Source organism: Triturus cristatus, chromosome 10, assembly GCF_964204655.1.
Source record: "Triturus cristatus chromosome 10, aTriCri1.1, whole genome shotgun sequence".
In the NCBI taxonomy this organism is placed as follows: Eukaryota; Metazoa; Chordata; class Amphibia; order Caudata; family Salamandridae; genus Triturus; species Triturus cristatus.
In genome coordinates this window covers 1189085284-1189112258 of record NC_140593.1, presented here as the reverse complement: position 1 = coordinate 1189112258, position 26975 = coordinate 1189085284, and the positions used below count along the sequence as shown (strand labels likewise).

Below are 26975 nucleotides of genomic sequence, written 5' to 3'. Positions count from 1 at the left end.
CTTTGAGGAAGTAATAAAAGAAGTCTTAAAAACTTACATTCCGCACGTACAATCTCAGGGCAACATTTGGATCCCCAAAGTTCAGCGCCGTAAGAAATACGACCACGTGCTTGAAGTTTATATATTTCGAGTGGGGGCGCTAGTGGTTTTGCAGAAGAAGAGTTATAAAACTTCATAATCCCACCAATTGACTGGGCTAGCTTTAAACGGGCCTTGGCTTGATGAAGGGCCCAAGAGAATCCTTCATTTAGAGTGAGACCGAGATAGTCAAAGGTATTAACTCTCTCCAAAACTGTACCACCTATAGAGGGGTTTGGACGTGTTTTAGATGGTGGGTTGAATTTAGTTTTCAATGTGTTGATTTCCAGCCCATGATCCAAACAAAATAATTCAAACGCGTCCAATATCCTCTGTAAACCAAAGGGGGATTTCGAAAGCAGAAGGGTATCGTCAGCGAACATTATCGCCGGAACCCTGCTGCTGTCTAACTTGGGAGCATCGCTGTCTATAACCTTTTCTAGGTAGGTGAAGGCTCCATTAACGTAGAGACAAAATAAGGTAGGGGCCAGGACACATCCTTGCCTGACTCCTTTCTCTACAGGAAATCTTGGAGTAAGTGTTCCAAACTTCCCATACCTGACTTGAGCAAAATTCGCTTGATGTAAGCGAATTAAGATATTCAACAGCGGGGCAGGTACACCCAAGTTAGCTAAGACAGTCCATAACTTTGATCTTGGAACAAGATCAAAAGCCGCCCGTAGGTCGACAAAGACGGTATACAATGATCCCACCTCAACATGTACAGTTTTCCAATGTAAAAGCATAAGCCGAAAGATTTGATCTGTCGTAGAGACCTTCTTCCGAAAACCAGCTTGATAGGGACTAAGGATGGAACACTCTTCCATCCAGTCTTGGAGTCGATTTAAGATCAAGCGGCGAAACATTTTTGAGGTACATCTATCAGACTAATCGGCCTGTAATTTACTGGAAGTAGAGGAGAGCCTTTTTTAAAAATTGGAACTATCTCAGCTCCAAACCAAGTGGTAGGAATTGCCATGCCATTTAAAATGGCATTAAATAGTGCCGTTAGATAGGGAGCCCATATTAACGGTTCGTTTTTAAAAAGGTCACCAGGGAGCTTATCTAGTCCCGGGGCTTTCCCGGTGGGGAGAGTGTTCAAAATATCAACAACTTCATGAACCCCGAACTCTTCTAAGGACTGAAGTGCAACGGGCAGCTCTAGACTAGCCTCTGTACTCGCGCCGTCAGAGGGAGGAGCGCAAGCATAGAGCGCTGAAAAATAGGCCTCCCAGACTCCTGCAGCTATGTTGGAAACAACTGCTGGTGTGGGGGCAGACGAACCCGTGTTAACAATTTGCCAAAAAGTTCGCGGGTCATTGCATTTGAGTGCCTGCGTTAGTTTATCCCAATTGTCAATATCCCAATCTGCTTTAGCTTGTGCAATTAGTGTTTTGTATTCCCAACGTCTCTGCTTTATTAACGATTTATTATTGGTGGATTTCAGTGCACTCAGGAGTTGGATCTTTGCCTGCCTGCATTGTGCGTTATACCACTTTAGTGGAGCAGAGCTTTTAATTTCCTTGGTTGTTACAGGATTGAACACGCTAGCTAGTATGGTGTTTAACTCAAGGTTCAAATTCTCAAATTTTTTGAGTGTATCCTTGGTGGGATATTGGAGAGGAAGGTGTCCTACTGCTTCCAGTGACGGAATTACCTTCGAGTACAAATCCTGAATTGCACCAGGGATGTTAGACAATTTCTCCCATCTCACCCTTCTTCTATTACTAGATAGGATAAGGCCTGTATCAGAAGTGTTCACGTCATTTCCGTTATCAAGGGTTGTAAAAATCTCCTGTAAGGAGAACCATAAAAACAAGGGGTTATGGTCACTGTCGGTCCTATGAAGGACCTTAAAATCAAGTACCTTGTCCCAGGAGCATGTCTCAACAAATATGTAATCCAAAAAGGATTCTTGGCCGAGTTTATTAAAAGTACACTTAGCTGGGGCATCAGAATTAGAACGTCCATTACAAGCCCTAAGAGAAAATTGCAATGTTAGGGCCGTAATCTGGAGTACTAACGGAGACCAAGCCCTCGGAGGCTTGCCCATTATAGGAGGTATTTTCCAATAATCATCCTCCTCTTGGATGTCAGCATCTATTATTCCCGGAAGCGGCTCAAAGTGACAGTTAAAGTCGCCTCCTATTAACAGGTTAGAACACTCAGAGAGAGTATTCAGCCAAGACAAAAGCTGGGCAATAGTTTTTGACTCCGCGGTCGGATTCACTGGTCTCGAATAAACGTTAACCAAAGTAAGGGCAACGTCATTCGGCCAGGCCAAGATCACACACTGAATATCTGGAGATTCTGTATTCACCTCGGTCGCAATGCATCCGAGGTGCGTACGAACCCAGATAGTCAGTCCCCCCGAAGGTCTGCCCCGTCCGTGCCACTGTGCTGGAATTGAGAAGGAAGCAAAGCCGCTACGGGAATATATTTCCCTTGCCCATGTTTCTTGGAAGAGGCAGATGTCCATGGAGTCAACAAAATTGCCCCAGTCCGGGCAGCCCAATTTGTTGGGCAAACCCGCTACATTCCAAGATATTATCCTTAATTTGAGAGGGATGGATAATGAATCTGAAATGACCGTTTGGACATCGCCTCGAGTTGCAAGATCAATAGCACACTGATCAATCGCATTTTCTCCAATGAGAGAGTCTGGTAAAGAGTTCACATGGAGAGAATTGTTGATTGGAATTGTAAACAACTCAACCATTGGGGGCCTATTAGTTGTTTTAGGTGAGATTAGATGCTGGTTAATACTTACTGGGATTGGCGAAAAGGTTTTGGCCAGTCCCAGTCCAGTTGCACATGGGGATAGTGTATTACTATGGTTTGATTTAAATAATGAAATTTGACTATTATCTACTAATAAGTCAGTGTGAGAGTCCGTAGTTTTTAGTCAGTCAATCTCACTTAGACATCTAAACCGATTCCAGTCCCCAAAATACGATAAAGAACCCCCAAAGTCATTGTTAATTGAGTTGTTAGTAGCAAAGCCTCTTCGTCCAACCCGTGTCCAGCCTTGATGAAAATCTAATTCCATATTTCTTACAGTAGGAGGATAAAAGAAAGCTAATGGGAGAGTCCTAATAGTGGCTGGTGGTCCCCTATGAGGGGAATTTAGTATAAAAGAAACAGCACCCCTGTCCCTCATATTTATAATCACACAGTCCCCATTAATACCTTTCTTTGTTGGTCCCACCCACTGAACCCTTCGGACCATAAGAATTTCACCCCTATATTTTGATGGGAGTGGTCTATGTTTCGTAAGCCAACATACCACTTTATTCTTAAGTGATGCGAAAGATTCCTTTGCGCCCTCTGTAAGTTTGGGAACTCCTGCGAGGACAACAACCAAGGGTGCTGCCTCCGGGGGAAGACTTAAGGTTTGGAATTCTCCCGTGGGTGGAAGGACTAAGTTCTTATCCGGGTGCTGTTCTATCCCTACCCTAGTAGGTGTATTAGGTATTGCCCCTGAAAAAGAGGTAAAAATAGGAGGGTTAGTGGGAAGAGTGGATGCCTGGTGATGGGGGAGAAAAAGTTCAGGGACTTGTAAAGATGGTAAGGAACTGGGACCGGTTCGTTCATTATTTAGAGCAATATTTAACTGGCCCCTTCCTGCTAAAGATTGAGTAGGGCGAAAATTCAGCTCAATAGCCCTTTCCAAATTTGCCAATCTATCTTGTAGGAGATCAATTTTAGTACAATGGGGATTCAGTGCAGATTTAAAGAGGGCCTCTATATCCTGAAATTGAAAATCCGTCATTGTGCCCATATTACCAGTATTAGTTGTGCTATTAGAATATTGCACAGGAAGTACCTGATCAGAATGAATGGCCAATATAGACTCAGGTTCATTAACAGCAACAGGAAACCCCATCGGGTTTACACTGGTCTCACAAGGAGAAACTGAGTGGGCAGTGAGGACAGGTGCCCTATGGATTCTGTTCCTCTTTGGTGGAGGGCCCTTTTTCCTCTTTTGGATTGCCCCCTCCCTAGCGCCTCTAGGGCGCTTCTGGCCAGCCTTAGAATGTTGACTTGAGACAGAGGTAGGGATTGGGCCATTAGCGGGAGATGTCACAGAAAGAATACAATCAGGAAAGGACTCATTGTCTGGAAGAGAGTTAACCTGGAGGTTAGCAGTAGGAGAAATGTGCTTACGGGGTCTGGATTCGTTAACAGGCATTCTTGCGTTAGCAATGTGACCCAGAGAAGATCTTTTAGCGTTTTCTATGCCCGTTGAAAGGCGTTTCTCGAGGATAGTTATCTCGTTAGACAACAAAGAGTTAGCTCTTATTATAAAAGAATCTAACGTGCCAGAAACGGAAGCGCTGGGCAGGGGACATTTGATACGAGTTTCCCTGGCTGACATTCTAGCAATGATCTGAAGATGAAAACAGTCCAAAAAAAAAGGTACAGTTAGAGAATGCAGCAACAGGGACGAATCATACGACAAAATCAAAGGGGGTAGCCCGGTCCGGTCTCATCCGGTCTCGAACGGGCTAAAACGGGCCCACCCTTGGCCCGGGCTTCGCCCGCGCTGCGTTCCGTGCTGCGGAAATGCGTGGACGGGATTATAAGAATGCAATAGGGGTGTGTCCAGAGGAAGAGGCGGCAGCAGGAAGGTGGAGGGCTGCTGGGCCTCGCAGTCCTCGAATGCACAAGTCCGTTTGCACCAAACACTCCCAAATGAGCGGCTCCCGCGAAGCGGGGGCCGCGAGGATTAAAGTGCTAACCAGGAGCGGGTCCGGAGGAAGAGGCGGCAGCAGGAAGGTGGAGGGCTGCTGGGCCTCGCAGTCCTCGAATGCACAAGTCCGTTTGCACCAAACACTCCCACACGAGCGGCTCCCGCAAAGCGGGGGCCGCGAGGATTAAAGTGCTAACCAGGGGCGGGTCCGGAGGAAGAGGCGGCAGCAGGAAGGTGGAGGGCTGCTGGGCCTCGCAGTCCTCGAATGCACAAGTCCGTTTGCACCAAACACTCCCACACGAGCGGCTCCCGCAAAGCGGGGGCCGCGAGGATTAAAGTGCTAACCAGGGGCGGGTCCGGAGGAAGAGGCGGCAGCAGGAAGGTGGAGGGCTGCTGGGCCTCGCAGTCCTCGAATGCACAAGTCCGTTTGCACCAAACACTCCCACACGAGCGGCACCCCGCTTATTCCAGGTTACAAATGCTTCAGTTTCATTTTTCAGAAATGTTTGAAGCAAACATGTACTATATACTATGAAAGCAAGGAGGCACTCATTCTCTTTTGTTGATGAACAAAGTTAGAGAAACTTGCATTTGAGCTCACTAACATCACAGTCATCCCTTGATGGAAAATCTACCGGGGGTAGACAGTGACTTTGCAGATCTAAGCAGAACCCATCAGGAAGCATATGAGTGGCAGTTTAAGACGATAACTGTCACTTCTTTCACATAAGAGGACTCTGCAGAAAGATTAAAGTATATTTTGCCTACATTATTTTCACCTTCTACATCTGCGACTATGTCATACTTCCGATACAAAAGCCACGTGGAGCTGGAACTGCGATCCTTAGTGCACAAAGTTGGGCACAGCAGCCATACAAATTGTTTAAGATGCCCCTTCTTCAGTGTTGCAGGTTACAACTACTGCCCAAATCACCAAGGCATACCATTATCTTTTAATCCCTGGTCACTAAATTTAGTAAGTTGGCTACTTGGTACTATCACAGGAATGTAGGGATGTGCTAGATCATGTGAGGCTTTCAATTGTAAGAGCCTGATAGGCTGCAGAGCAGAAACCGTGTGTAAACGTTTGTTTTTCTTCACCTGTTAGTCCCTTACAGGCATTGGTGTAACCCATTCTGAAATATTTATTTGCATTTCGGAAGTCAGGCAGAAAGTGAAAGGGAAGCTGTACATTTTTTCACAGAACCATTTTTAATTGAATACTAAAGATAAAAAAAGACTAATCCCTTGTTTAGAAGCCATTACACGTGACGGAAAAATGACCTAGAGGACAACTGTCCCAGTGACGCATGTTGAGATTGTGGTGTCTCAGGCTATAACAGTGTAGGTTTCTCTCTGTATGTGATGATACGACTAAAGAAACTATTTCTTTTATGTTTCTCTCTTTTAAAAAGGAGGAATGGAAAATGTTAAAACAGCAAGGTAGTTGCATATGCTTTTTCAGCTTGTACATTTTGTATTATTTTCTTAAACAATGATGTACTGGGATCCTTCAGGTGCACACAGATGTTCTAATGTTAATGAATTTAATGAAACTACTCAAATCCATGACAGAGTACTTTTCGAACAGGGATGTAACCCTTTCTTCTCAATCATGAGAGTCTCTTTATGGCAGTTTACAATTTTAGTCTATGGTTTGAGTGGTGCACGTGAACCAGCTGTGCCGTAAACAACAAACTGATACTAACTGCCTACATTATAGCTGCAATGTTAATTTTGAGTTTATAAATACTTTCCTATCTGGCTCAATTTCTATACTACAGACTTTAAAAATGATTACTATTGATGGGATCACACTTAGGAAAGATTTCCATTTACAGTTAGCATTTTAAGGAACTTTTGTCTCTTGTCGACTGCTTCAGGATCCTTGACATGGAATGGACTGTAAAGTGTTTATAACCGTGAAGATTCACGGGAAAGAGAATAAGGGTTACAAGTAACTTCCTCTTTTTTCTCTGATATCTAATATAGATTCACATTATACTTGTCCTTTTCCCAGGTGAGCCATAGGTAACATTTGTCGATATCCGGTTTCACAGGTGACAGTAACTTTTATTGACTCCATTGTAAGGCCTGCTCCCTTCACCACCTCGGACTAAAGATTATTTAGTGAAGAAGATGCGTACGGCAGACTGACGAAAATTTCACAACTCTTGAAGGTGGAAAACTGACAGATCATTATCACTACTGTAGGCAAAAAGATGACATAGGAAAAATTCATGCATCGAACCACAAGGAAAAAACTATTTTGCAATGTATCAGTTGACTATCCTAGTCTTCTTAAATAGTGTCTTTATATTAACTAGCAAAAAACAGGTAGTAGACAGAAGTAAACCAGTTATTCATATTCCTTTGGGAAGGTAGAATAACTGTAATCCAGAAACAAACTAATTTCCATAGTAATTTAAAGCATAGTTTTGCTACTTATAAAATGCTAAGATCCAATTCTTCCATTCCAATATTGTCACCAAACATGACTACATAGCTCATCACTCTGTAAGATTGATCCTGGAGACGTGGCAGGTGCAGTAAGAAAGGCGAATGCAGACCATGTCGCTCCTTGTAAGTATATCTGGGGTAGACAAAGTTAATTTCCTCTGAGAAGTGAGAAATGTGAAAGAAGGCTGAAGGCACAGGCTTTCCTATTTGAATGCAGGATGGCCCATAAAGGTAAAGCTTTATGCCTAGCTAATCCGTGATTATTGGCTGCTGTGAAAAAAAATGCAAAATGGAAATGTGTGTACTAAGTAGATATAATTTGTTTGGCTACTAACACCCAAGTGAGCTTTTAAAGCTACTAATAATGGAGCACTGAAGTTACTGGTATTTACTGTTCTATTTTATCAGTTGTTTAGGGAGCTTTGTGCAGATTATTTCCATTTCAAGCCGTACGGGTGATATTACTGTTGCTTTGTTCCGAGTACTGTTTTCTGCTTGTGTGGCTTATGTTCACATTTGTTCTCATTGTGTGTCCCTTCAGAAATCAAATCGCCCTTTGAAGCAGAATAAAAATGTCATGCCGAAAGTTAAGTCTAAGGTGAGTTTGATTCTTAATTTTGTTCCTCTTTTAATGTATTCGCTCTTTGTTCATCTAACGGTGTGTCACCAAAACACATTTGTAGTGAGAGGGGGAAGAAACAATCTCTCATCTTTGACACTACTGAATATTGTACAAATTTTGCAATCTGGATTTCTGTCTTCAGTTTCACAATTCAAAAACGTTCACATACTACTTAGCCATCAACACGTTGAATGGTGGCTGTTTTCTGAATAAGGTTGGCGCCTTTCTGCAGAGCACCCAATACATTCTCAAAAAAATATGATGCGTCCTATGTCCCTTACCAAGAAAATAAAATTAGGATATTTTTGTCTCCTTGTCCATTTCTTCCCAGTATCCTGATCTATAAAATATTTGTACATGTAACATTTGTGGGTTTGTGAGTTAACTATCATTTGTGTGTAATTGCTCTTTTAGTCTTTCATTGTATAAAAATCAATGTTCTGTATAGCGGACCATGGCTGCTTCTGCCAGGCACTAAATCAAAGTGGATAGAGTTTGCAAAATGTAATCCGTATTTGCCAGGGCAAGCAGAATAAGTCTTGAACAGACAAATTTCTGTCCCACCCATTTCTTGCTGGTACTCGTTAGGAGCAGTGGGAGGATATGTGCACCACTGCTCGGATGTGATGCAGCGGCCAGAGCTGCCACCTCGGGAGATGGAGATCGGGGTTCGAGCCTTGTCGTCGGCGCACCAGCCTGTGATTCTGGGCAAATCACTTAGGCCCTAATTTGGATGTTGTTCGGAGTTGCCTCCGACTGACATCCATGCAGTTTCAGAACCAACTGACCTCAGGTCGTTGATCCGAAACTGCAATTCCGATGCAACTTCACGTGGTACGGTCGCAGACTCCCATTTCCCTATGGGAGCTTGTGTGGCGGTCGGAAACCCGCCGCAGCACAAGCTCCCTTAGAGAAATGGGAGTCACCGTAAATACCTGCACCGCGTGTCAGGCACCGGAGGCCGTGGAAGAAAGGGGTGGGCCCTGCTAGGGGTCCCCAAAGTAGTTTTCTGACAGGTTTTCCATGTCAGAAAGCATAACATGGAAAGCCTGTTGTAAACCAACATCAGAATCCCGATGGTGGAAACGCTGTCCATAAGGGATTATGTTGCGGTTCCGACTGGCCAACGCTCTCTTTGAGCCCGTTGGAAACCAGCCGGCTTGACCGGCTGGTTTGAATTCCAACTGCCATAATCGTAATACGGCGGTCAGAATTCAAATCCAGGATGTCGATCGGAAAGTCTCCAACCTGCTATCGGAGGCTTTCTGAACGACATCCAAATTAGGCCCTTAATCTCCATGTGTCCATGGACTGCGCCTGGATACCCTCATGAGTGATAAGCCACGCTATATAACTCTACAAACTTTAACTATTCCGGACGGCCATTGCGTCTTCTTCTCATGAAAGTGAGACTTTGTGCAAATCTTCCTCTAGTTCCCTTGTTGTTCCATAGCTAAGGCCCTGCAATCTGTGCCAAACGTTTTCTACATGTGACAAACATTTGGGACCATTAGAAGGGGCTCAGAAAATGTTTCATCATTGAAATCAACACTTTGTTCTTTGCCTCACAGATCTTGATTGCAGTGATGGAATTGGTCGATTGCAGTGGTGAAATGGGTCTATTGGGCAGCACCACCGCAAACATTTCATACAGTGCCAAAAAGGATCTGATCGAATGGAGTGCAGCAGGGGCGGTTTGCCCATTAGGACTCAGGGGCTGCACCCCTCTGAAATTCCTACACATTGTCATAAAAACATATTAAATAGATCGCTTTATTTAGAGATACAATTGTATCTCTAAAAAGTCGATGTATTTAAGTCCGAACTGTTTGTTTCCGGCTGCCCGCCCACCTCGCTCTGAAGAAGGCGACGGAAGCCAGGCAGGAAATCAACTTTCTACAATGTGACATAGGACTTTCTGTTGTAGAGGCCTTCATTGCCATTGTGGTCTATGGTTGTTTGCACTCTGTAGGCCAGTGATGCAATCAGCGTTACGGTTTCGGGCGTCAGAGACTTCATCCCTGCATTACTTCAGATGTCGGTGCTTCAATTTGAGGGAGTGCAGTGTATGCTTGGAGGCAGTAAAGTGACAGTGTATGCTTCGAGGCAGTAAAGTGACAGATGCGAGGAAGTACGTTCGGTAAAGAGTGAAAAGAGGATGTTGAAGAGGAAAGGGAGGTGATTGAAGATGTGCAGATTGACAAGATATTCAGAGAAAAAGAGGTTACATATCAAACATAAAGCACACATAACTACAGGCCAAAACTCCTTCCACAGACCTCAATGCTATTTAATTCACAGACTCACTATTTCAGAATTGAAACATTTACAATGTTAATTATTTATAACAAGTCATTGTTGTTACTCATTTATCTTAAATAGCTAGCACCCATTGACAAAGCCAGTTGTAGTGACAAGTTTTAGTTCAGTTGTTGTCATTTATCTGGATACAACTTCATCTTCGAGAGAAACCTAAAATACTGGTTGGTTGGCACACTATGGGAAACACAGAAATTAATTTGACATGTTCCTGTATCGAGAGCCCCAACGTTTTTCATCTCACTTAAGGACCTGTCTGCATATATTTCTATATGACTGGTTGCAGCCAGCAGCTGTGGGTGCTTTCCGAAGCCTGGTGCTTAGAGCGTTTTTTTTCAAACTTAATGCTGCATTCAGTTTAAGACAGTGGGCAAGCATACATTTTAAAAGGTCTAAAGTTGTCACGCTGGTAATTTACACATTACATTACCTTCTGAACATATTAATACAGTAAGATATGGGGCAGTTTTTAATCTGTTAAATATTTCAATACTATACTTTCCCACTGCTTTATAAAACTTGCTTTATTGCTACATTGATTTGCTTTGAAATGTACCATTTGGCAATCTTTTTTTCATTTCTTTCTCGGGAGAGGGACCCACCCTGGACCCCAGGTTTGTCCATTAAACTTGTTCATGTCGCTCACTATATAAAAGTCATGCCTCACGTTTACGCCTCACCACTTTCAAATGTCAACAGCCGCCACTGGGGTGCAGTGCCTTAGCCATTTTCAACTTGCCTTAGGCGCTGGGCTCAAAACTCAAGCAGATGTAGCTTCCTCTGCTGAGATGCCCAAAGCTGTAGGAAACATCACTCCCTCCCCCGTTGGGAAAACCTGAGGGGATTGAGGGCCATACTGAAATAATTATTGCTAGCCGAAAAGCCTCGTCCCATGCTGGGTAAGCCAAAGGTGGCCTTAGGTGCTTGGGATCCACATGGTTCTCCAGCATTGGATCTTTCATAGATTCACATGTTTGAATCACTCCCACTCGTGCTCGTTCCACAGTACATTAAAAGTAGTAAATAATAACTTTAATATTGAAGTTAATGGAGAAAAAATATTCACTTTAATATCTCGTCCTAGTCATTAGGAATGGTCCAAAGTCCAGCCAATCAGGCTACAGCACCCTTTAGAACCCTCACCACAGAGGCTCCAGGCTACTGCACTTTTTGTGAAGGGAGTCTCCCTGAGCTCTGCTCAGTATTACTGTTTTGGCCTACTTGCCAGAATATCTTCTTCAAAACAGCATCTTCACGACTGAAAGCTGAGACTACACTTGGATGATCTTCACACAAGATTTATTTACTGACTTTACCCTGACCACCTGGTGAGAGATTGTAAACTCAGTAGAACTTTCACTCAAAAAACTTTGAGCGATAGAGAGGCATGGCTTCTTCTGTGGCTGCAAAAGTTAAAAACCAAGGACAACCCCTTTTCTGATGACAACAGCGATTCCTCCCTCAAAACTTCTCCCTCAAAAAGGAAAAGTGATGTAGAAAGAAGGTGGTAAAAAGGCAGCATCATTCATCGAAAGCTGATGATCAACCCTCCTCCTCCAGGAAGGAGGCCACCTCTCTTAAGGGTCATTCTTTGCCCTCTACGCCTTCTGTGACCTCCTCTAAGGTAAAAAATGCTGTACGGTCTTTACCAGAGACGATTACAGCACCTCTAAGCTGTACAGTTGGCGAAAGCTTCTGTTGTCACTTCTACTACAACAACGTCTACCTTTTCATCTCCACAGTCTAAATTTATGATGTCCTTGTCTACGCCTCCAGGGATCATAGTTTCCGTAAAGGTGAGGCCTTCAATGTCGACGGCAACATAGTCTACAAAAACGGCAACAAAACGGTAGTTGAAAGATTTGTCGATGACTGTCATCGCAGATGTGGTTGTTGACGGCCCTCAAACACAAGAATCTCTCGTTGATGGCAACTTTGTCGACGGTGGCTCTGTCGACGGACCCGAAACCTATGACCACAGGTTTACAACGACATACCTCAACGATGTCAGATGTCGATGGAAGAGTCGTCAGCGAAGGCTCCGTCGACCACAGCCCCTTCGACTGTTCTTTTGGCAACAACTATTCCGTCATCGGGTACTCGTTGATGATCCTTTGACGATTTTGTCTACGGCACAGGGAAATAGATCTGAGTTTACGTCGACGAATGTTCAAGCAGTCCAGGACACTGCTTTTTCATCTGCAGTTTCCCAGCCTAAATGAAGATCTTCACAGGAAATAATTGTTCAAGCCATGTGAGCTGTAGATCACATGCTTTGCATAGCCTGCCATCTAGTGTTGGTTCCGGATGTTTGCAATTTGTTTTCTTCCAAGAAGTCTTTCCAGTCACGAGGTAGGTGACTCCTCCTTTCGATGATAGTGCCCATGGGAATCAACTCCATTGTTAGATTGTTAGCTATCAGGTTTGCCGCCGTTTCTCGGGTTCCCTTCAACGCGCAATCCACTACCCTCAACGGTAATGTTTTTTGATCGAGTTCCCCATTCTCCGCGTATCGTTTGGACTCAAAGGTCTTCGATCGGAAAACTCGTGGAGGGCCATTGGGCCTACCCGCGTGGGGCTCGCTAGCAGTCGATGGAACGGACTCCATTCAAGCTCTGTCCCGGGTGTTGCGCAGAGTTTCCGTGCACCGACTTGCACAAAGTGTGCAACTTCTGCCTATCCCCGGAACACGACAAACAAGACTGCGACACACCCCGACCGTTTCGATCCGAGAAGACGCTCCACGACTGTCAAGCTCATCTTCATGAAATGCAACATCATAGCGGCTCCGCACCGAACATCTTTGGTGAAGATTCCGACAGAGCAGAATTTCACGCTCAAGCAGCCGAAGAAGAAACAGAGCACATCTCCGTGTCCGAGGCAGACTCCGACATGGAAGAACAGGAGCAAGGTACACCGTGTCAGCATACCTTGAGTACAGAACCCCCTTACTCCAGCAATACAAAGGAAAAAAAAAGGCTCCGGTCCTTCCTCTGTCATCGGGCCAATGTCTGCACCGAGAACATTTTTCAGACACCCCGCACTCTGGCTTGGCGCCGAAACACAAGGAAAAGCCTTCTGGCTCAGGCTCGAGTCAGCCCCTTTCCGGTGCCGAGCCAAAACCTTCAGCATCAAAACCTAAACATGTCTTGGTGACCATTCTCTCATTAGCGAAGAGTTAACTAGTCTGAGCCAAAAGCTTCGGAGCGCAAAATTTTGACTCTGAAACGGCGCCCAAAGAGAAAAAGACTACATAAAAACAGCTTTCTCTCGACGTTCCAGGTCTGTAACAAAAGGAACTAGTCATATATCCAGACACTGGACATATTCATGCCAAATTGCCAGAGAAGTGGAAAATGGGCCTACAGGAGGACTACCACGTTCCTTTAACTCACCGATCCAAATTTGCTCATCACACCCACAAATTCTCCACCACCACTATCACCTGACTCGCAGGATGAAGTGGGTGGGGATGAGGATAGGCCACAGGACATTAATGACCCATGGGAGGACTACGACACTGATCCAAACGCTAATAATGATCCAGATCTATATCCTTCCAAACCCTCACCACCTGATGACAACATAGGATACATAGAGCTACTTAACCGGGCCGCTCATTATCATGGGGTGGAGCTACTTTAGTCCTTCAAACTCTGGTTGCTAAGTCATCTTTGATCGCAGGGTCACCTCCTATATCTCCACCACCTACAACTCTGCAACCGCAGGTGGAGAATCATCACACTACTGATGAAGAAAGAGAGACCGGAGAACTGAAAGAAGTGTCCCGTGCCAACAAATGGGACGATTACCAGATGCAGACACCATCTCCGTCAACCCCGCCTCTGGTAGATTCACCACCGGAAGACATAGAAGGCTTTCATACTCTAATGGAAATGGCGCCAAAGGATTTCAGCTCCCCATGATCACCAAACAGTCTGATTTTTTCCTATGCGATTTTAAGGTACAAGCTAAGAGACACAGGTTAGTTCAATCCCCATAGTGGATTTCATATGGGAGGAAGGCCTGAAGGTAATGCGAACTCCGGCTTCTATTCCAGCAGTTTTACCTAAGCTGGAAAAGAAATACAAGACACCCAACAACTCTCCTGTCTGCCTCATCGGTCAGCAAAAGACTGATTTATTGATTTCCTAGGTGGCTCAACGTCGTGCCAGAAATCCAGCTTTACCCCTGTCCACCCCTCCCGACAGGGATGTGAGACATCTTGACACCATCGGTAAGAGATTTTCACTATGGCAGTGACCACAGTTAAGGCAGCAAACTCACTTGCAATTTTAGGTAGCTATGACCGCCAAGTGTGGTCAGACATTTCACTGTTTATTGATTTGTTACCTGAGGAGTCAAAAGCAGAAGCAAGGAAGATCCTTAAGGAAGGAAAAAGGAAGGAGAAAGGATCTCAGTGGAAATAATCCATTGTGCTGTAGACGTATCGTTGACCGGTTTCCGTCAGTTGGCTGGGGCGGCAGTACTAAGACGGCAGGGATGGTTGAGAGCGACTTGTTTTCGACAGTGGGTGCGAACTAAGGTCAACGAGGTGCCTTTTGATGGCCAATTTCTGTTTGGTCAACACATTGATGAGGCTCTGAAAACAATAAAGGATACAGACACAGCGATTTGAAAGACAGCCCATTCGTGGTGCTTGAGTCCGCAGCTCGTCTTCCTTAAGTGGAGGTTACAACCAGTACAAGCAATTTCAGCCGTATCCGGGACAATCCTTGGCCTTCCCATCTAACAAAATTACAGTCTCAGATAAACATTATGTTGCGCAAGGGAGCGATCTTAAGTGTTACCAAGTGCACAATGAGGGTTAGGAAAGAAATCAGGGGAATGGCGCCCCATCTTAGACCTTCGTCACCTCAACAAATTCCTGAGAAAAACAAACTTCTCGTATATTGTCTTTTCAGGAAGTGCTTCATCTCTTGTATCAGGGAGATCACAGAACTACCTTGGATCTTCAAGACTCATATTTCCACATTCCCATCCACCCCAAAGCAGGAACTTTTTCGCTTCGGAGTGGCTGGCATGGATTATCAATTCCGGGGGTTCTGCCCTTTGGCCTTCTTTCGGTGCCTCAAGTGGTGATCAAGGTTTTAGCACCAATGGAGGCTCATCTAGGACAAGCAGGGATTCAAATTTTCCCTTACCTGGACGATTGCCTTATAAAAGCGAATTCTCATCCAGGGGATATTCATCAATAGTCTTAATCTATGAATGATCCCCGCCCACGTGCCTGCTCCCGGAGCATATAGAAAATACATATATACATATATATGCATATGTGAAAACATATACATGCAGCCGAAATTGTTTCAAACATGGCAAAAATGCTGAAAATTACATAGGTTTGCATTGTAGTACCCCTAATCCATAAGGAAAAAAGGAAGCACTAAACCAATTGTCACACAACAATGCTTTATTGCCATAAAGCAAACTTGTAATTGCAGGCATTTGCCTGTAGGCTGCAGTAGAGTATCAAGAAAACAAAGAAAACTGACACCTTGCCTTTAAGGCATTAGAGAAGGGGGACCGTGCCTTTAAGACCTGCAGGAGACCCCTTGCTCCCATGATGCACCACAGGTGACAGTTAGGTCAGTTCTTTTTTCCGGCTCCTTCTATGAGGATCCTGGAGCTTGAGCTCTTCAGTTTTTTTGACAAAGTTTTTCTCTTCAGATTTTCTCAGGAAATTCGTCGTTTTCTGGCTCCTGAAAGCTTATTCTGCTGGTTTCCTTAGTATATTCAAATTTTTTCCAGTCAGAATGCCTGCTTTATTCAGGAAATGCCCTTCCTGTGGCAATAAGATGGCACTGGCAGATCCACACTCGGTGTGTATTGTGTGTCTTCCAACTTCACACAATCCTGACCAGTGCCCCCACTGCCTGAAATTTCCCAGGCGCACTCTGCGCGATAGAGAGCGCATAAAGCTGCATGCCCAGCTGGAGAAGGAAAGAAACTGCCATGAAGGTGACCATACATCCTTCAAACCACCCTCTTCAGCTAGACGATTTCAGAAACGGCGACATACCACCTCTCCTGATCCCAGAAAGACCAAGGTTCCAGGAGATTTTCCGTCGCCGTCACCGTCTAAAAAGACCCAGGGCTTCTTCTGCATCAAGAGATCCATCTCGACGTCGAGATTCACCGCCTCATACAAGTAAGTCGGCGCCGAGGCACGACTTACTTAGTCCGGACAGTCTCCGTCGACGTCGAGGCTTTCGTCGACGTCGAGACTCTCTCCGTCGACCTCGAGGGGGTCAGCGTCGAGAGCTGCGACGACGTATATCTCGCCGCAAGTGGGTCTGTCGACATCAAGGTCTGCGTCACAGGGTCATCATTCGACGTCGAGGAGGTCAGCCTCAACTCGACGTCATGGAAGATCGATGTCGAAAACGCCGGACCGCCGGCGAAGGTCGACGTCAAAGTCGCCAACTCAACGGCGAAGGTCGACGTCGAGGTCTCCGCATCGCCGTAGGCGATCGGCGTCGAGACCACCGTCAAGAGCGGAGCGGCATTCCCAGCAATCGGCACCGATGGTAACGCAAACATCATCGACGTTGATACGTTCGACGTCGAGGGATAGAACTGCAGCGGCCACGGAGGAGATTAGAACCAGATCTAGATCATCATCAAGGGATCGATCATCATCTCCAGGTCTACATATCGTACAGATTTCTCCGGAGAGATCACCTAAGGCGACAGACAAGTTTGGACTATCACCTCGCTGGTTGGAGAATGTGGATACAGGTGGCTGCAGAAGTCCGGGCTCGGACTATTCTTGCACGTATTCGCTCTCCAGGATTTCTCCGCGTAGAAGCAAGTCTCCTCCTGGTAGGCCAAGGTCACCTTCTACACGCCGGTCACGATCCAGGGATCGTTCTTCTCCTCACAGAAGGCCAAGATCTCCTTCTAGACACAGATCACGGTCCAGGGCTCATCACAGTGACCGTCCCCACAAGAGGCGACGCACAAGATCACCCACATGGTCCTCCTCCACGAGGCCCTCGGTCCGGGACTATTCTCCGACCTTTTCCTCCTCTCCTCCATCACAAGTGTCTCCTATTGATGACATCGCTACTTTCTCTGAGGTCCTGGGTAGAGGTGCGCAGAAATTGAACATCACGTAGCACACCCCTGTGGTTCCCACATCGATAATATTTGATACTTTACATCACCGATCAGCACCCAGACCGTTACTTCCGTTGGTGCCAGGGCTGTTGGAGCCAGCTATGGCCACATTTCTCACTCCTGCTACGGTGGGCTCTGTGCCTTCAAGGATCGCCAAGAAGTATAAGGCCCCAGCCGAGGATCCCTTATTCCTAAGGGCGGACCCGCCAGCGGACTCAGTTATTGTGGTGGCTGCCATGAAGTCGCACTCTGTGTCTGTTTCCTCTTCTGTCCCCCCAGAGAAAGACCGTAAAAAGATGATTCCTATGGCAGGAAAATGTGCAACACATCTGCTTCATACATGAAAGTGGCGAGTGCTTCAGCCCTTCTGGGGCGTTATGATCGTTCACTTTGGGATTCACTCTCCAGATTCGCTGAAAAGCTTCCAAGGGAAGACAGACAGGATTTCAACGAAATTCTCCTTGAGGGTGGGCTTGTAGCCAATCAGATCATAAGTGTGGCTGCGGATGCTTCGGACCGCGCCGCACATTGATACTCCCATGACTTATGCTCTCGACGCTCAGCCTGGCTGAGACTAACGGGCCTCAAGCCTGATGCTCAAAAGAAAATTCTTAACTTGCCTTTTAATGGTTCGTCCTTATTTGGTACTGACCAAATGAACAAAATGAAAGCAGAGATGGACACCGTCAAGGCTGTTGGGCTGGAGAAGTGCAAGGAATATCGGAAGCGCTTTCGTCAGGGCGACAAACGTCCCTTTCATCAGCGTGTTCAAACACCTCAATGGTCCTCTCAGAACCAGCAGAGACCCCAATTCCAACGAAGGGGTCGTGGCAGAGGGAGAGGAAACGCCAAACAGCAACAGTCCTCTACCAAGCAGCCTTCCAAACAGTGAGGCCTTACTTCCTCCGCGCCCGTTCGCGACTCCGATAGGAGGAAGTATCAGTTTTCACCTGGAAGAGTGGGAAGCCATTACAAGAGACAAATGGGTACTGAATAGTGTACAGCATGGCTACTTGCTGAGGTACAAGTCTCCCCCTCTGCAAGTACCCCCACAGTGGCAGCACCTTCCTCAAATTCGAAATCGGCATTTACTGGACAAAGTAGCTACTCTCCGCTCCAAGAACGCCATAGAGGAAGTACCACCCCTCCAAAGAAATCAAGGAGTATACTCCCGTTATTTTCTAGTTCAAAAGCGAGGAGTAGTCAAAGAGTACAGACCCATCCTCGATCTGCGTCTGCTCAACGGATTTGTCAAGAAGGAAAAGTTCAGAATGCTAGCCTTGCATCAAATCTTCCCGCACCTTCGCCAGGGAGACTGGATGTGTGCCATCAACCTGCAGGACGCCTATTTTCATATTCCTGTCTCAGTGAAACATCGAAAATTCCTCCGGTTTCAGATCTCTCGTCAGCACTACCAGTACAGAGTTCTGCCGTCCAGCCTCAGATCCGCCCCACGGACATTCTCCAAGTGTATGGCGGTGGCAGCTGCCTTCCTCCACAAGCGGAAGATCTTAGTCTATCCCTATCTAGACGACTGGCTCCTGAAGAGTTCCACTCCTGTTCTACTCCAGAGCCATCTCTCGTTCTGCCTCAATCTACTATAGTCATTGGGATTACAAGTCAACTACAAAAAGTCCGTCCTCAATCCCACTCAGCGGATACACTATCTGGGCGCCTCTCTGGACTCCGCAAAGGCAAGCGTGTGTCCTTCGGAGGAGAGGTTATCATCCATGCTTCAGAAATGCCACACGCTTCTCGACACTGCATTCCCCATAGCCAGGCAAGTATCTTCACTTCTGGGGTCGATGGCTTCGTGCATTTACATTGTACCGAATGCACGCCTTTACATGCGACCTCTACAACAAGCGCTAGAAGATCAGTGGTCGCAGAGGTCAGGTCGCTGGAAGATCTTGTTTTTCTCTACCAAGCCGCCAGAGATTCCATCAGATGGTGGATGAAACGCTCCCATCTGCTTCAAGGCGTCCCCTTCCATCAGACGCCTCCGACACAGACAGTGGTCTCAGATGCCTCAATGCAGGGCTGGGGTGCTCATATGGACCAGCTTCAGGTACAAGGTCTCTGGTCCAATAACGAAAGAAGTTATCACATAAATTTTTTGGAGCTACGAGCAGTCCATCTGGCTCTCAAATCCCTGTATTCTTCTATCCAAACCAGCCACGTTCAGTTTCAGACAGACAATACAACTACTATGTTCTATCTGAACAAGCAGGGAGGCACCAAGTCATGAGTCCTGTCTCTGGAAGCTCAGTCCATTTGGCGGTGGCTACTGGCGAAAGGTCTTTCAATCATCGCAGTACACCTGCCAGGAACCCTGAACATGCAGGCAGACGGCCTCAGCAGAGACTTCATAGAAGCGCATGACTGGGTGCTCAACGAAGACGTCGCCCAAGAGATCTTCCTACAGTGGGGAGTACCGGACATCGACCTTTTCGCAGACGCTGCAAACAAAAAATGCCCCGTCTTCGCCTCCAGGTTTCCCCAACAGGGATCACGGGGGAACGCACTTTTGATCAGCTGGTCGCAGACATTGCTGTTCGCTTTTCCTCCTCTCCCTCTCATCCCAGTGCTCATACAGAAATTCTACAGGACCAGAGCAAGGATGATCCTGATAGCTCCGGAGTGGCCCCGCCAGTGGTGGTAACCGGATCTCCTCCAGCTGTCAGAGGTGCCACACCGGAGATTGCCTTGCCTGCCGAATTTACTGACCAAGAACCAGGGGAGAGTGTTCCATCCCAACCTCCCCTCCCTTCGCTTGACGGCATGGCTCCTGAAGTCATCCAGTACGGACATTTAGATCTTCCGGCGGACTGTATGAACATTCTTCGAGAAGCAAAAAGGCCCTCCACTAGGAAGTCTTATGCCTTCAAGTGGAAGAGGTTCTACTTAGCTGCTATCACAGCTTATAGAAAATCTCCTACCCAGGCCTCATTCTTCCAGCTGCCGGTAGACAAAGATTTCCTAGAAGGGCTTAAAGTATTTCCACCAGTGAGGTCTCCTTCTCCTCCCTGGGAGCTCAACATCGTTCTCTCCAAGTTGATGGGGGCTCCTTTCGATCCTATTCATAAGGCGTCCTTGCAGCATCTGACCTGGAAGGCTGCCTTCTTAGTAGCCATCACTTCTGCCCGCAGGGTGAGTGAGATTCAGGCCCTGTGCTGCAAGGAACCTTACACTGTTTTCCACGCCAATAGAGTGGTACTACGTACTCATCCGAGCTTTCTGCCCAATGTGGTCTCGGATTTCCACATTAATCAGGTTATCAGGCTGCCCACTTTTTTTCCTCAGCCAACCACTCCCCCGGAGAGAGATTTACATTCTCTAGACCTCCGGAGGGTATTGAAATTTTATCTCGCGAAAACCCTTTCGCTTAGAAAGTCTGACAGGCTCTTTGTCAATTACGGTCCAACAAATACCGGGCTGGCTGCTTCCAAAAGGTCTATTTCTACATGGATTGTTTCCTGCTTAGCCTCGTCTTATCAACTGGCCCACAAGGTTCTACAGGTTAGACCAAGAGCACACTCTTCTAGAGGAAAAGCTTCTACTGTAGCTCTCCTTCGAAACGTTCCCATTCTGAAATTTGCAAAGCAGCTACATGGCGCTCTATACATACCTTTACACGCCATTATTGCCTTGATTCAGATGCACAGGCCGACGCCCAGGTGGGGCAGGCCTCTTTAAGGAATTTGTTTGCATAACTGCTATGCGAATGTGATGTTACTGCATGTTCTAAATGCTTTATTGCTCGTCCGCGAGATTTTGGGTATGGGCTTGCTACTCTATTCATAGATTATGACTATTGATGAGTATCCGCTGGATGAGAAGGATTAGTTACTTACCTGTAATCCTAGTTCTCATCCAGGGGTATACTCATCAAAGTGATAAGCGACCCACCCACCTCCCCGGACGAGCATTCTCCTCAAGTTGTTGTTTATTGATTGCAGATTTACTCAGGTGTGTGTGCACCGTCAAAAAGAACTGACCTAACTGTCACCTGTGGTGCATCATGGGAGCAAGGGGTCTCCTGCAGGTCTTAAAGGCACTGTCCCCCTACTCTAATGCCTTAGAGGCAAGGTGTCAGTTTTCTTTGTTTTCTTGATACTCTACTGCAGCCTACAGGCAAATGCCTGCAATTACAAGATGGCTTTATGGCAATAAAGCATTGTTGTGTGACAATTGGTTTAGTGCTTCCTTTTTTCCTTATGGGTTAGGGGTACTACAATGCAAACCTATGTAATTTTCAGCATTTTTGCCATGTTTGAAACAATTTCGGCTGCATATATATGTTTTCACATATGCATATATATGTATATATATGTATTTTCTATATGCTCCGGGATCCCGCACGTGGGCGGGGAATATTCATAGATTATGACTTTGATGAGTATACCCCTGGATGAGAACTAGGATTACAGGTAAGTAACTAATCCTTTCTCCTCAGTGGCAAGCAGACATACACAGGAGTGCCCATCTCTTTTCCAGTCACTAGGGCTGTCCATCAACGTTCAAAAGTCTCAAATAATTCCCTCAAAGGTCAGAAAGTTTTTAGGAGCAACTATAGACACCCTACTGGTAGAGGCCTTCACCTCGTAGGAAAGGCAAGGCTGCCAGCTCTACTCCAACAAAAAAAAGTCAATTTCAGTACTAAAGAACAAATTGCTACTGGGAATGCTTTCCTTCTGCATTCCCCTAATTCCCAACTGCCGCTTGCGCATGAGTCCCCTACAGGAAGAACTAGACAGTCAATGGTTACAGATCTCAGGGTCCTTCAAGGATATCATTCGGTTAACACCACAGATGAAAGATGCGCTTCATTGGTGGACGCACGTTCCAACTGTAGCCAGAACCTGCTGCTCCTTGATCGACTCTCTGCAATATGTAATTACAACAGACGCCTCCCTCTAAGGCTAGGGATCATGTCTGCAGGGTTTAACGGTCAAGGGCAAATGGGACAGCCAACAATGGGCCATACATATCAATCTGTTAGAACTCAAGGCTGTTTTCCTGGCGCTGAATTCTTTCCGTTCAAAGATTTCAGGAGCATCAGTGTTTTTTTTTCTTTTTTAAAATCTTTTAATTAAACTTTCTCATCACACATCGATAAATGAAAAATTCAGTAGCAGTTACAGAGACAGTCACATTGTGCTATCATTATTTGACCAGTTTTCAGTGTTATATTACAATCGGGTGAATCGTTTATAGTTCCAACTTTAAGTAGCCAATAGTCACTGTATTGATCATTTACACTACAATAGATCTGTTGGAGGAGCAACACCCTCCATGTGGTTGTCTTCACCCCTAGTCCACTGCCTTATATGCTTGCCATGGGCTCCACATTTTATCCCATTTTAATGCATCCCCTACTGTGATATACTATTTCTTCTGCCTTCTGGCACCCCTCTAGGTCCCTCTTCCAGTCAACCACCACTGGTATGAGCCTTGAGCCCCATTTCCGCGCAATATTCCTTTTGGAAAACACTGCAGCTAATGTCAACCATATTCGAGCATGTCTGGTAAAGTCTTCTTCCCCTTGTATCAACAGCAGCAACCCTTTCGCCTCAAGCGTGACCTCCATTGAGAGTACCTGCGACATGCTAGTAGTTACTGCCTCCCAATACCTGCCAATCAGCGGACATTCCCAGAGGATGTGGAAAAAGGTGCCCTCCTGCCCACCCCCCCTCATGCACAGAGGGTCTCCCTCCCTTCCCATTTTGTGTATTAGACTGCGAGAATAATATGTTCTGTGGAGAAACTTAAGTTGTATTAATCTAAATCGCGCTCGGTTCGCTATTTCTCTGGGACCCTAAAGGGCTTCCATCCATTCCTCATTTGTAATATCACCTAGGTGAGCTGTCCACTTCGGCCTCAAGGGTGCCAGTGGGTCTGCAGAAGAGTTTAGCAACTTTTTATAAATCACTGAGACTCCCTGTTTTTGGATAGGGTCTGGGAGTACACAGTCTTCCGGGGGAAGAAGTGGGGGAGGGGGGTAGTCGTAGAGAGTGCTTCCCTCCTGGATGTGCACCCTGAGTGCATGACCCAGTCTGTAATAATGAAGTGCCTGAGATGTTGCCATATCTAACTCTTGCTTTAGGGACTCTAAGGAAATGAAGGCTCCACTTCTCCCCACATCCCCCAAATGCTCAATGCCTATTTTCGCCCATCCAGAGAAGCCAGTCAAGTTAGAGAGTTATATCAATCGGTCAGTATTCCAGAGGGAAGTCATAACTGTCAATGTATTGCGACTTTCTACATGGGTCTAGGAGCATCAGTGTTAATTCAGACCGACAATACTACAAATATGCACTATCTAGATTCTAAACAATCGTGGTTGAACAAGTTTGACTGTGCTGTCTCTGCAAGCTCAGCAAATATGGAACTGGGCACATGTTCCATGAGTGCCCAATAGTCTTGCAGATTCCCTGAACAGGGCAAGCTTTGTCAGCCACGAGTAGGGACTGCACCAACCAACGTTGGACCACGTCTTTCAATTTTGGGGCAAACCATGTTTGGATCTGTTTGCGACCAGTCAGAGCCTCAAATACCAGTACTTCACCAGTTGGCTCCCCAACATGGATCGTAGGGGGAATGCGTTTTTTTAAATCAACTGATCAAAGAATTATGCCTATGCTTTTCCTCCGATTCCGTTCATTCCAAGGGTGTTCTGGAAAATGAAGAAAGAACCTTGTCGGATACTGCTTGTAGCACCCAAGTTGCTCCGCCAGTCCTGTTTACGGAACTCCTCTTTCTTTCGGAGTGCAAACCCATTCAGTTACAACTAATACCAAACCCGTTAATGATGAATCACGGACAAGTCCATCATCCCGAACTGAAATCTCTTCGATTCTTGGCTTGGCTCCTGAACACTGCTAGTTCACCAGTTTTGCTATGCCGGCTGATTGTCTGAAGTCCTTGCTAATGCTAGGGCACAGTCCACTATTAAAACATACAAGCTCGAATGGAAAAGATTCTGTCACTAGTACTTAAACCCCAAGGTGCATCCTATCTAGTCACCACCAGAGCAGATACTTCAGTTTCTCCTCCAGTTGGCAAGGTCCGGTCTCTCTTACTCTTCATAAAGGTCCACCTTGCTACAATATCTACATTTCAACGACATAATAGTTCACAATCACTTTGCTCTTAAAGAATCATAAAACAATTTCTAAAGAGATTATTTAGGATGATCTCACCAATAAAGCCGCCACTACCACCTTGGCATCTCAATATTGTACTTGGTCAACTCATGAAAAGGCCGTTGGAGACAATTCATAGAGCTGAGCTCAACTATATCACATGGAAAACATCCCATCTGCTGGCACTTACATCAGCTAGACGAGTAAGCGAGATACAAGCTTTCACTATTCAACACCCCTTCCTTCAATTCCCAAAGGACTCTGTAATCCTTGGTACTAATTCAACTTTTCATCCCTAAGGTCCCATTGGATTTTCATTTAAATGAGCCAGTCGTCTTAAAGACTTCTTTCCAAAGTCAGCAAACACCAGCTGAAACATCATTGCATTCTGTCGTCTCAAAAGATGTATTAAATTCTATTTGCAGAAGACCACCAGCATACGCAAAGCAGACCAACTTTTTTCGGCATATGGAAACTTCGGGAAAGGATATCCTGTAACTTAACAGACTATAGCGCGATGGATATCAGCAGCCATACAGTTATGTCATTAGCAAACAACTATCTTCTACAGCGAAAGTCCACTCAACCAGAGCTGTTTCCTCTTCAAATGCCCTCTTTGTTGGTCTGCCCATACAATAGATCTGCAGAGCAGACACCTGGTCCAGTAGGCACACATTTACACCGCATTACTGTTTGGAAGCCGCAAACAAAGCTGATGCAGTTGTAGGACAAGCGGTTCTCCGTAATCTTTCAATAAGGTGAGCCTCTTTTACTTCCCACCTTCCTATACTGTTAGATTATACTTCTGTTGTTTACAACAGAGTTGAGATTTAAAAAACATATATATGTATTTGTATTGATGTTGATATGTGGATGTAGATATATACACACACAACATACATGGGTTAAGTATGTTTTTGTCTCATATAGGTATATATTCCTATTGTAGAACTGCTATCTATTCTGATTCAAGCATGTGAATCTATGAAAGATCCAATGCTGGAGAAGAAAATAAGTTACTTACCTGTAACTGTGGTTCTCCAGTATTGGTATCTTTCATAGATTCACATCTGACACACCCTGCTTCCCATAAGGGCTCCCCTAGCTATCTAATATTTGTTAAATCTCACTTGTGCTAGAAAATCTGAGATCCTGACGCCTCTGTGGTGAGTGTTCTAAAGGGTGCTGTCACCTGATTGGCTGGTCTTTGGACTATTCCTAATGATTCGGATAAGACAGTTTTTTTCTCCATTAACTTCAATGTTAAAGTTATTACTTACGGCTTTGAATGTACCTAAAACTTCCACTTCAACGGGGAATGATTCAAGCATTTGAATCTATGAAAGATACCAATACTATAGAACCACAGTTACAGTAAGTAGCTTATTTAATTTTATGGAATAGTCTGGCACTGGTTAATAGTGCTGAGACTTTGAACAGTCCCTGGAGGTACATGGCTTATTTGAGGAAGACTTGTGCATTTTTTTTGATGAGAAGATCTCATAGGAAAATGTTCCCTTAAAGATGACTTACCTTTGGGAGAGGAAGTCTGCTTGGTGGTAGGCGTCTCCTTGCAGGCCTTAGTAAAACTAACTTGTTTTCTGCTCTCCTATGACCTTTGGGTGCGAGTAGGTGCTATAGAGTCACCGACTGTGGCGTCTTGGCCTGACTATCCCCCAACCACCTCTCATAGGAACCTAAAACAAACATCTTTTTTCAGCACCGTCTGCAAGACACTTGATGTAGCAACTGTCAAAAGCGGAGTATTTTGTCAGTGCTCCACCAAGAGAAATGTGGGCTCTGTCAGTGAGTAGCAGAAAACTAATTTTGGAACTGATGTCAGCAACCTGATGTGTGCTTAATAAATTCCGTTGACTTCGAATAGAGGACCAGACTCATGTCTGGAAATGCATGGTGCCACCTGGTGATGGAGTGTCATTGCTCGGAAAAATGTGTTTGAGGCGTGTGTGCTGTAGATACACATGCTTTGCATACTCCTGCCATCTAGAGTTGGGTCCGTATGTTTGCAAGTTGTTTTTCTTTCAAGAAGTCTTTTTCAGTCAGGAGGTAAGGTGACTCCTCCTTCGGATGATGGTGTGCATGGGCATTTACTCCATTGTTAGATTGTTTTCTTTTTTACCAATGTGTTTAAACGTGTATTGCGGTGCTCAGATTCAAAACAGTTAATCGGAATCCCTTCGGTGCGCAATTCACTCTACCCTCATGGGTATTGTTTCAGTTGCATCTTCTATCATCTGTGTGTCGAAATTCGGGAAACTTTAATTATTGAATCAGGAAACTCCAACCGCGGCCTTCGGGCCTAGTCTCTTTCCTTTATCTGACTTCCACTCGAAGATCTATTATCTAGTCTTCTGGCGATGGAATGGACTCTGTTTCAATTCTGTCCTAGATGCCATTCCAAATACCCCCACACCGACCTTCATAAGGATTGTAACTTTTGTCTCGCCTTGGAGCATAAAGAAAACTGCGATGCTTGACGGTCGTTGTGATCCAA

At 45.5% G+C, this 26975-nt stretch overlaps 1 protein-coding gene across 8 annotated transcripts in view; it reads left to right on the top strand.

Annotated features, from left to right (window-relative positions):
- Positions 1-26975, top strand: part of LOC146797000 (uncharacterized) — a 1179218-nt gene that overhangs the window by 510770 nt on the left and 641473 nt on the right. For all 8 annotated transcript variants that reach the window (XM_085629591.1, XM_085629587.1, XM_085629592.1 and 5 more), the window contains exon 8: positions 7773-7829. In XM_085629591.1, the coding sequence (XP_085485717.1) occupies positions 7773-7829 (57 nt within the window). The remainder of the gene's footprint in view (positions 1-7772; positions 7830-26975) is intronic.